The sequence below is a fragment of the Macaca thibetana genome, chromosome 15, assembly GCF_024542745.1.
Source record: "Macaca thibetana thibetana isolate TM-01 chromosome 15, ASM2454274v1, whole genome shotgun sequence".
NCBI classification, from domain to species: Eukaryota; Metazoa; Chordata; class Mammalia; order Primates; family Cercopithecidae; genus Macaca; species Macaca thibetana.
Genome location: NC_065592.1, coordinates 23,534,260 through 23,546,400, shown reverse-complemented (window position 1 = coordinate 23,546,400; position 12,141 = coordinate 23,534,260). Strand labels below are relative to the sequence as shown.

The 12,141-nt window shown below is 39.8% G+C and overlaps 1 protein-coding gene across 1 annotated transcript in view; it reads left to right on the top strand.

Annotated features, from left to right (window-relative positions):
* Nucleotides 1-12,141, top strand: part of PAPPA (pappalysin 1) — a 245,699-nt gene that overhangs the window by 108,607 nt on the left and 124,951 nt on the right. The window contains exons 8-9 of the mRNA XM_050759620.1: nucleotides 2,337-2,465; nucleotides 7,531-7,622. Of these exons, the coding sequence (XP_050615577.1) occupies nucleotides 2,337-2,465; nucleotides 7,531-7,622 (221 nt within the window). The remainder of the gene's footprint in view (nucleotides 1-2,336; nucleotides 2,466-7,530; nucleotides 7,623-12,141) is intronic.

Sequence of the window (12,141 nt, the reverse complement as noted above, 5' to 3'; positions counted from 1 at the left end):
AGGATATTGATAATTAACCATTAATTGTAATGGATTAACATTTATTAAATGTTTATCATAGGCTGGACACATATGTGCTTTATAAATGTTCTCATACTTAATCTGCAGATAAATGCTGTGAAGCCAGGTTTATGACTGATTTGAAATAGGCTCAGAAAGGTGAAACACTGGCCCATGACTTCCTGGCTAATAAGTGAGGCAGCCAGGACAGAAACACATGTTTTCTTGTCTCTATGTTGAAGTTTATTGAGGAAAAGGAGGAGGAGGAGATGAGGCAAGAGGACAAAGTAGAGAGAGGAGGAAAACATTCACAAATATTAGCCAAGCACCTTAAATATGATCAGCCATAAATCACTCATGACACATGCCAGAAGTGAAAAACACAATGTAGAGAGGTACTTTTCATACTCACCCTTTTCCAGAGAACTACCCCTATCTACTTAGACAATGACTGGATAGCCCCAGTGGACTGGGATGTAGTCTGAAGAAAAGTTCTTATTTTATATCACAACGTGGCCATTTAAAAAATATAAAACATGCCTCCATATTTTAGAACAAAATGAACACACAATAGAATGCATGTCATATTTATCATGTAACTTTGTGTATCCCCTGGGATTGTTACGTTTTTCTCCACCCCACTCCAGTTTTAGAATTATCACCAGATGAAGTGTATGCTCATTAGTCTAGATGTGGATAAAGTAGCCAACGAGCTAAATGAAATCATAAACCCTATAATTCTATCAACAAAATAGGATTCGAGGTTTACAAAACAACCATCATTCATGCATAAAAATCTCTCAAGATATTTGTATGTCCACCTATTTCATCTTCATTGGCAGAGCACTAAGTCTCCAGGGATTTTTGGTCTACCCACAATATTAGTAGTTCCAGTGCTGCTGAAACAAACTCCCTTTGGGGTAATACATCCAATATTCTCAGGAAAGTTGTGTTCTTTCCCAGGGTCCTTCAATGCTCATAAACTCCAACTCATTATTGCGTTGAGAGTCTGAAGACATTCTCCGTCCATTGCCCCTGCACCTGTTATCTTGCTGGCCTTAACCAAACAGCCCAAACCCTAACAGCAGCTGAAATAACAGATGGGCAGGAGAACTTGAGATTTTTTGACATCATCCTTTTGTTTATGAAATCCCCCCCAACTCTGGAATCTGATAGGAATTCTCTTCATTATCATTTTGTGATTTTTCCCATGGTACTTTTTTATTATTAAAAAAATTATTATTAAAAAGAATAGATACAGAGGTAGATGAAAGACAGGAATAACATCTTCATTTGAGAATGGTCATAAAGGAAATAGGGAGGGAGATGTGGTCATGTGGAATTGACATGAACATATATTTGCCTTGGAGGATAATTGGCAGTAGCCGTGTTCATTTGGTGGTTTGTTTTTGAGAAGTCAGAGCAGGTACTAGGAGGTCTTTAGGTCGAGGAGAGATGCAATCTAGGCAAGATGGAAATCTGGCAGGAAGCAGTCCTTGGAATTGTGATTCCCAGGACATGACCCGACTTTGCAAGGGGCGAGGTTATTAAAACAGACCTAAAATAGGGATAAGACAGGCAGAATATAGGATATCACTTAATAGCATATGATTATAAAGAAGTTGCTTTACCTTCCTATGCCTCAGATTCACCATCTATAAAATCAACATGTAAATACTAGCAGCCATGTAGGGATGTTTTGATTCTCAAATAAGAAATTCATGAAAAGTGTTTAGCCTAAGGCCCCATATTCTATTAATGGATGCTGTTATTATTATTATTATTATTATTATTTTGTCAAGAGTGAAAGAAGTAGGGAGAAGCAAGTGGCAGGGAGGCAGAGATCCACTGTACATGCAGCATCAGAAAGGGGTTTGCTCACGTGTAATGGAGTTTCTGCTCAGGTTTTAAAATGAAGAAACATGATCACACCTAAGAATCTGGTGTGGTGCTTTCCCACCTCTGTGCTTTTGTTTATATTTATTTTTCCTGAATGGCTTCCTCACAAACATCTTCATTTTTAGTCATTTGCCATCTGATACTTTTCCAACAGGGTTGCTGTATAGGTTAAATTAAAGAAAAAAACAACACCTAGTAAGTACATAGTTATCAGTCAATTGATGCTAGTTATTACTGTACATTTTAGTGTAGTCCATTATACTTAGCCAACTGATGTAACCATAGTGGACAATAGAAAGTATTGGATAACTAAATGTGCATTTGATTTCACAAATGAGCAAGACTGATAGAACGTACTCCAGGGGGTCAGTTTACCATTCTCTCCTTGTCTGCCCAGTATTGTAATTGTATAATTATGTCTTCTTTGTATTTTCCAGGGATCTAAATCGTAGCAGTGTGTACCAGTATTGGGTCATAACTATTTCAGGAACTGAAGAGAGTGAGCCGTCACCTGCTGTCACATACATCCATGGAAGTGGGTACTGTGGCGATGGCATTATACAAAAGTAAGTAGATCTAATTAAAGAAAGAAGAGGAGGGATGCTGATTAGGTCAAGAGATGGTTAGGGTGCTGAATAGAAGAGCTTATGACATATTCTTCGATGCATGAGCTGTGAAGTACTAGTGGTCCCCAGCAGTCTCTGGATTGGTCTCCAAACAATTTGCTGAACTCAGAAGAAAAGCTATGACTATTTTTTTGAACACATACATTTTGCAACTATGTAATACAACATATGATTGAGACAGAACTACCCTTATGCACCTACTATCATTTGCTCTTGCTCTCAGTTGCTTTATGTGTGCTACAAGGATTCCATTAGATTTTTCCGTCCCAGTCACAGCACACATTCAGTTAACAGGACACAGTTCATCTAGGTTAAAACACTTTTACGTAGTTTGCTGGTTACCATTCACATTTGTGAAAACTGCATATTTATTTGTTACCTCTATTGTATCATATTATATAACAATTTACAAAATGTGTCAAAGGCTCATAAAGATAGCGAAGTATTTTAACTCACTACAATGTTTAACCCATAAATAATAAACAGTACTCTGGAGTGAAAATTGAATGTGTATATGAGTACACTGAGGCAAATGAATCAGTAAGTGTGGATTTTATGAGATTATCAATCCATTCATCCTCTTATTCTCAGGACAAGATGCTATGCAACTGGCAAATAGGGAAGGGGAGCCACCAAGACTTTTGCATTGTTTAAAACTCAATAAATAAAGTTTTAAGTGCTTTTCCTCCAGAATAAGAAAAAAAGTTTTCTAGCACAAAATTGAGAGTTTTGTTTCTAGAGGTGGAGAAGAGACCAATAATCTTTCAAAATTATATCTCTTATTGCTAAAATTATGTTCCTCATTGCTAAAGTGTTTATCTGCAAGTCACACTATTGCTAAGAGACTTTTTAAACTATGGACAGATTTAATGATAAATATTACATGTGGAGAAGGCAAAACAAGCTATTGGCAAAATTTCTTCATTAAATAGCACTGTTGGGTGTCACATAATATCTGTGCAATATGGAATTGCAATTACTATTTCTATAAGGGGAGGGGTGGTATGAAAAAAGAATTTGCTTCACAGTTGGATGAAACCACTGATGTGTAGAACATGAATCAACTCATAGGAGTAGTACATATATGAAAGACACACACTAGATGACTCTTTCTTTCTGTTCATCACTAACACTAAGCTAGAGGGGAAGAACAATTTAATTTGTTTCTGATGATTTTGTGGTATGGAATGTAAACTGGAAACATCAGCTTTAGGATGAAAGGACCAGCTAGGAATACAGCAAGGATGATGCAGTAATGCAAGTGAAAAGAGCTGGCATATAGATACTCATCCACATAGACATCAGTTATTTGCCAGCAGTATTCTTTCTGAATATAACTTAATATTCAAGGCAATAGAAATGTTGCAAACATGATCAGATCATTGGCAAATTATATCTTTTAAACTTGCTGTGTAAAAAGATAGCAGTATTTATAAGATTCTGTTCCTCTTTGCTCCCCACTCCACAACTAAAGTTTGCCAACTGTTAATGAAAAGGTACTAACTCAAGTTATTAAAATAAGAAATGACATTTTAAAAATTGGCACTGATAAGGCACGTAATTATTTGCATAATCTCAAGTGGCTTTCTGAAGCAGGAACATATATTTATATCATATATATATATATACACACACACACATATATATATATATATTTTGGGCTCATATATTTATTTCTTAAATGTCCTACACCTGAAATTTAATATCTGAATTGTCAAAATGTTTAAGATTGAAGAGATTAGTGTAAGGGTTTTTAAGTGTTGCATTATAGTGCAAATCAGCTGATTGCCAAGAATTTGTACAGAATAGTACAGAATAGAAAGCTCCTCACTTTGTTTGAGCTATTTAACATACAATGCTGTGTGTATTTAAGATCCACATTCATATGTAGCAACAGAAAAAGAATATATAGTTTCCAATGCAGTAAAATTGGGGAAAGGGGAACTTCCCGCTCTTCTCTCCCACATTAATTCATCAAATTCCAGGTTTTAATACAGCTACTGTCTGATTGAACATTGAACAATTAAGCGGAGGGCTTTCCATGGAGAAAGTACCCCATCATTTGTGGGTCCAATAATGAACTTCATATCTAGAATATCCAGAAAATATTTGCAGTCATTGCTGATAACTCATAATTGTGATTTGGGAATTTCTAATTTAGCCCAATTTTTTTTTTCAAGTCGCCAGATTTCGATTCTCATCTGCTGCTCATCTCAGCTCATGGTGGAAACAGATATAGATGCATTGGTTAAACCCTGCAAATGATATCATTCTTGCTGATCTAAAACTATTAGTATCATAATTATTATTAATTTTAAATAGTATACTTAATTTAATACAGTTTTTTTTTTTTAGTATTTTTACCTAGAATTAGTATCTTGCATAAACATCAAACACATGTTCAGTTACCTGTAGATATCAAATATTTGTTGATATACTTTGTAGGAAACTAAATATAGCTTACAGATGTTTCCCTAAGTGGGGATGGGGAGTAGGGGGAAGGAAAACTTTGGGGAAAAGAAGGGATATCATCTTAGCTAATAGGATTTTTCCTGGAATGATGCAAGTTAATGGAATGATGCAAGTTAATGATGCAAGTTTCCTGGAATGATGCTCTGTGTGTAAAAGAATTTACAAAGAAATATGGATAGATGCAGCACTCAGTGAGGCCCTTAATGGATGAGTGCTGTCTTAAATGATCCATAGCAGCAGATCCTACGTTTCATAGATCGGGTAAAGGTGAAGGCAATGGATGAGCGTTTTGATAATGGCAATAATATTTATACACACTTCTTGAGCCTCTACTGTTCATGAAGCACTGTGCTACATTATTGTCTCCTTGACTTCTTCCACCCAACAGCCATGTGAGATAGGTCTTATTATAATACTTTACAGATAAACAACTAATGCACAAAGAGATTATAGAGGTTTTCTCAAGCTTCCATGTCTGGTAAGATGTAGAACCAGTACATGAACAGAGGGCCCAAATTCTCATCTGGATTCCCCATTGCATTGTTGTGCGATGTGACAACTCTGCAAAACTAACAAGTAAAGGAGTGGCTACATGCTGTCTGTTGTATCCTAGGCACTGTGCCAGAAACTGAGGTGCTAGGATGATGAAGACTCTGTCACTTCCTTTGGCAAATTACAGTCTCTTATAAGGGGCTCTCAAGTAACAGGCAAAGGCAGTCAGTTTGACAAGTGCTGTGATAGATGGAGCAAGATGTCTATGGACACAGAGAAAGATGGCCACCTGCTCCAGCCCCAGAGGTCAAATAAGGTTTCGCAGAACCTCTTTATCTAATGATAGATCTGTCATGCCTAGAAGATATTTGTAGCGACCCGAATGTTTTGTTTAAACCAGTAGAACACTGTTTGGGTGGCAATGGAAGGGAGGTTGAAAGTAAGCTTTGTGGCTTAGGGAACCAGCCCAGGTACTTTTTTTTTTTTTTTTTTTTAAGTCTTTTCCAAAACAACCCATGAATTAGCTTAGAAGCACAAGGTCATCAGCAATTTCCAGCAAGCAAGATCCACTGCCAGAGAATGCTGAGACCAGCTAGAAATACAAACTTCTTTGCTCATAGGTGTGCAGACAGGAGAGGACTTGGGTGGCTCTTTGGAGATCAATGCAATGCCCTAGACATCCTAAGGATTGATTGCAAGGCATTATCCTGCTACTCTGACACCTCTTAAAAGCAACAAACATTGTCCAGTGTTAATTGCCTGGGTGAAAGGAGAAGTCTAAGGCCTCTTCCATGCTGTGACAGGTCCCAGCTGGTCTCTGGGGAGGGAGGGACAGCTGTCCCACACTCTGCAGAGACCTCCCAAAGCAAAGTGGGAATGGGGACTGTGACTCCTTGAGCATCTTCTATGTGTCACCCACTGTACTGACCACTTTAAGCTACTCAGAGGAGTAGGACTAATTATTTCCATTTTAGCACATAAGAAAACTGAAGTTCAGCATCCACAGGAGCACTGTTTAATGGATTTTTCTGCAATGATGGAAATGTGTTCTGTGCTGTTCTTTACAGTAGCCACTAGCTACATGTGGTTCCTGAATACTTGAAATATGGCTACTATGACTGAGGATTGGAATTTTAGTTATAATTCATTTCAATTAATTTAAATTTAAATCATCACAGAAATATCAGATCAAGAGGTCAAGTGACTTAGTCAAGATTATACAGTTAGTTTGAGACATGGGGTTCTAAACCCAAGTGTTTTGTTTTTTGAAGGATGATCGTTTTCCAGAAAGCAATAACCCATCCAGACTTTCAGGTTTTGCTGTTCCTTCTTGTTACCTAAGCCCAATTCAAAGATCATTGCTCATTTTCTGCCCATCCCAACCTTTGCAAAATCATCCTTAGGTGATGGAAATAATTCCAACAAAAACAAAGGGAGCATTAATATTTCTTAACAGTGTAGTCTCGCAGCCCTTGGAGTTCTTGACACCAAGAAATGACACACCCAATGGAGAAAGTAAAACTTTCCAATGGAAGGGTGACTAAACTTGAATGTATGAATGAAAAAAAAATTGTTACCTTTAAGTATATTGGGAGAATAAGAAGGATATCAAGGCAGGGAGTGGTGAAGGAACAGAATCTCTACATTTTCCTTCAAATATGCTCTTTTAAGATCAGAAACAAGAAAATGTCCATGAGACTTCCTAGATGCTGTGAGAGCAAGACCATTTATTTGTTCATTAGTTCTTCCATGTGTTACTCCCATCTGACTTGCTAACTGACTCAGAGAATCTCAGAGAATGAGTTGGAATCAGGAATTCCACTTTGTCATCAGAAACACAAAGCAAAGCAAATGTGAAAGTATCTTATAAGTCTACACCTTTTATAAATCTCATCTTGAAGATGAAGAAAGAGACTCAGACAGAGAAAGGGATTTGTGCAAGGTCTCACTGACAGTTCATGGCCCAGGGAGGGACTTTTCCATGTCCAGCCATGGTTTTGAGACTAAATTGGCACATTTCTCTTCCATATCTGCTCTGCAGAGACCAAGGTGAAGAATGCGATGACTTGAACAAGATCAATGGTGACGGCTGCTCCCTTTTCTGCCGACAAGAAGTTTCCTTCAATTGTATTGGTACGTCTTTTTCATTTCTCGTGGCCTTCATGAAGAAGTGAACGGTGCAGAATGGTTGGTTAACAATAGTTATGACTAAATGATGATTCACTCCTTTGTATTACACCTGTTTATTGAGTGCCTCCTACGTGCCAGGCACTGTTTTCAGTATCAGGAAATACAGCAGTGAAAAAACAAACAAAGCAATCCCTCAAGAGCTTAAGCTCTCATAGATGATGCCAGTGACGGGTAACTTCTTTTGATCAAGCTTTACCTTACAAACATCCCTGCTTTTCTTCACACTAAATGTCCAGGATGGGTATTACTGGAGATGTTTTAAGGCTTTTATTCCTACTTCAGAGATAAGAAAAAATCAAATGCCAGAAAAATTTCAAAAGTTGTCCAGAGTTATACAGGTCAAAGGTGATTAAAGACAGAATCAGAACTTGAACCTGATTTTGTCTGATTCTCAAGCTCAACTCATTTTGCTTTGCAACCTCCAGCCGGGATCCAGGAACTACCAGGGTCCCCTCTGCAGACTCAGAAACTTGGACAGTCTCTCCGATCTGAGAAAGGAGGAATAGCAGACCAGCCTGTGTTTAGGAAGCAAATGTCCTTTTCCCACCTTCACCAAGCCGTTTGGGAAATTTGTTTTCCTCTGCCTTCTCTTGGAGTCTGGCTGATCTTGTTGTTTCAGCCCCACTTGGGAGGCCCTGGTCAGCCCCGGGCTGGTAAACAGACAGGGCTTGGGGGGCAGGGGTGGAATTTTGAGCTGGCCCAGATGAGATCATACTTCCTTTAAGATGCAAATCGATACCTGAAGATCAAAGGTCCCCCAGCTAATCCCCTGGGCTGGAGGTGAAAACTAATCACAATTCATTTGCAAGTACAAAAGACAGAGGTGCTCTATCTGAAGAGAGAAGGGGCAGTTACAAGGGGATGAAAACCTTCGTGGGAAGATTTCTCACTGACAGGCAATTTTCCAGGACTAAAGAGGAAAAGATAGCATTGCATCCTCGCATCTGCAGTGCATTACAGGGGTGCATTTAGACATTCTCCCAGTAGATTGTGAGCTCCGTGACGGTGAAGACCATATATCACGTGTGTCTTATTCAATTCTCAACACACATTTGTTGAGCACCTACTATCTTCTTGGCACCCAGTAGGGGCTAAGCAACACAATTGAAGTGCTCTGTAAATATTTATGGTTGGAAGATAGGAAGATGCCCCAGAAGGAAGGACACGGGAGTTTCTAGGCAGGGCCTTGGGTTTTAAATTGCCAAAAAATTTTCTCTCCTCTGTGGATTTGAGTATGGTCTGGTCCGTAGTAAAAGCTTGATACTAGCCTAGTGGTGTGGTGGAAAGAACTTTGGATTAAAATTAGGAAAACCAGGTTCTAGTGCCAGCTGTGCTGAGAACTTACATAACTCTGGCCAAGTGGCTTCCTTAGTCTTGGCCTCAGTTTACCTACTGTAAATTTTTAAATGATTGGGTTAAGTGGTCTTAACTTAAACTTAAGAGGCTTACCTGCGCTTCTGTTGTGTGATTTTTTCGAGGTGGGTGACTGAATTCCTTCTAATTGTGAGCTCTACCTGAGCCAAACTCTTACCTTTGTCATCATCCTTATGGCAACTAACACTAGTCCCAGACCATGGTGAAAAATATCTGCCTATTTAACTTGCACTGATGTGGCATGTAACTTATGTGCTTCTGGAAAGAAAGTAGGATGGGATGAAGGTAGGATGTGGTACCCTGAAAAGGATGCTTGAGCCTTGACATTCATCTGCTGTGTTGCTTCAGAACTATGCAACGATCAGGAAAAATAAGGACATCTCTAATAGGTAGAAGCTCCTCATCCATGGAAGGGGTCTGCAAACTGTGGTCCCTAGGCCATAATGAACCTACTCCCTGTAATTGTAAATAAAGATTTATTGGCACACAGTCACACTCATTACTTTGCATATTGACTGTGGCTGCTTTCATGCTACAGTGAAAGAGTTGAGTGATGGCAGCAGAGATTCCATGGCCCAAAGAAACTAAAATATTTATTATCTGGTATTTTACCTATGAAGTTTATCAACCCCTGTTCCATGGATTTGGGATATTTTATATGCTTGTTTACTGTAGCCAGGTGCAGATAGTAGGTGAAAATCATAATGTGGTTCACCATTTCTTATTAACAAAAAACTGCATTTTAAACATACAGTGTAGCTGGAAGTGGTGACGGGCACGCATAATCCCAGCTACTTGGGAGGCTGAGGCAGGAGAAGCACTTGAACCCAGGAGACAGAGGTTGTGGTGAGCCGAAATCGCGCCATTGCATTCCAGCCTGGGTGACAGAGTGGGACCCTGTCTCAAAACAAAATGAAAAAAATGAGGGAGTTTCCGAGAGGATGAGACTGAGATCCTCCTAGGTTCATTTTGTAGACTGTTATTCTCTACCAGATTCTGTGTTCTGCTGCTGATGATATTTGCTGAATACTTCTTATATACCAAGCACATTTATAAACTCTTATTCTCATAACAACTCTTGTACTGAACTGCCCTTTCAAAAGAGGAAGTTGAGGCATGGGGTGATGATCTAAGGATACACAGTTAAGTGGTGGAGCTGGAATTTAAACCCAGAGAGCCTGACTCCAGAGCTCACTATGGTAAGTTACCTGCAAAAAAAGATAGCTCCTGGTCTTGCAGGCTTTCAGGGTGAATAAAAAAAAAAAATTGTGAAACAAGTCATGTCACAAATTAATGGAACGGAATACAAAACCGTCAGTGGTGTGGACAGTGTCCAGGGAAGGCTCTCTGTTACCCCTTTATGTTGAGTGGAGTTTATGTTAGAGGAAAGCCTTCAGCTATGCCCTTCACTGGCCACTTAAAATCTCATTATAGACACTCACAGAGATACAGGCATTCCAGAGATCCCAGCTCCCAGGGACTACATTCCAAGGACAAATCGTGTAGCTCAAGTCTAGAAAACTATCTTCCTCTGAAAGGAACAGCTGAAAAATAGACAGTGAATCCTTACTCCCAGCAGACCAATCTTTAATGAGTCAGAGAAATGAGACAAGTGTGGGAGGCTGTGCTGAGGTTGACATTGTTTCCATGATTGCATTTGTTAAGACAGTGGTCAAGATAGCAGCCAGGAGATCAGGCATACCATGACTTAGATGTGTAACTGGCTAAGCCTCAGTGTTCTCATGTAGAAAATGGTAAAAGTCCTAGAACCCAACAGTGGAAGTTATTTACCAATATTTTTGGATGCTTTCTATCAGAATTTCCTTCCTAGACTTAGGAGATAATTATTCTAATAAGGAAAAACCCAACGCTTAGTATAGAAGTTGATTATCCGCCGGGCGCGGTGGCTCAAGCCTGTAATCCCAGCACTTTGGGAGGCCGAGGCGGGCGGATCACGAGGTCAGGAGATCGAGACCATCCTGGCTAACATGGTGAATCCCTGTCTCTACTAAAAATACAAAAAAAACTAGCCGGGCGAGGTGGCGGGCGCCTGTAGTCCCAGCTACTCGGAGGCTGAGGCAGGAGAATGGCGTAAACCCGGGAGGCGGAGCTTGCAGTGAGCCCAGATTGCGCCACTGCACTCCAGCCTGGGTGACACAGCGAGACTCTGTCTCAAAAAAAAAAAAAAAAGAAGTTGATTATCCAAGCGTCTCCTCCCGGTCTTCCTGGTAGCTTGAGTGTGGGTATATAAAACCTAGGCTTTCCCTCTGCCCTCCAATCACACACCAACCCAAGACTTTGAATTGGAAGCTAGTAGTCCTTAGACTTAGGGATACTGTAGACACCCTTTTGCTGAGGATGGTGGGAGTAGCCACATCCATATCAGCCTCCTAAGTACCAGGGAAGGCATCTAGCATCAAAGCTGAGATAGCTATGCACAGCACCAGCTCTGGATCCACTCACTAAACTAGTTTTGGGACCTAATCTTGGGCTTGGAATTGAGTTTCAGAGCACAAAGTCCTGGCTCTCCAGAGAGTGTTCCATACGTACCCAATATTCTTCGAGTAAATTTTGCTTGTTTGTTTTGCTTAATTTGTCCAAAGTTGTTTTTTGTTGACTGTCACTCAGAGTCTTGACTGAAAATTATTGCCATAGATAATGTGAGATTTAACCCCATTTCTAGCAAGTTGGATGTGCTTGATGCACATGAGCTATTACTTTTTTCCGTGTGTGTTTGTGTGGAATGTTGGGGGCACAGGATACCAGCAACAACCACCATTTATGGATACCCACTAAGTGACAAGTTCTTCATACGCACTTCTGTTTTCTGTGAACTACAGGTGGTCTCTTGTTTCCATATGTGAGATCTGAGGTCTCTTATAACATCTTCACTTGCACTAGGTCACACAGCACACAGAGGTGTGATCCTGTCTCCAGTCTGAGTAGAGAACCCTGCTTTTTCTACTCCTCTGCCTCTCCATTTGAATGACTTTCTTCCTTCCTTCCACCATTCTTTCCTTTTTCTTCTTTTCTCTTCACCTCTTCCTCTTCCCCCCTTTTCCTCTCCTCCTCCTCTTCTTCCTTCACT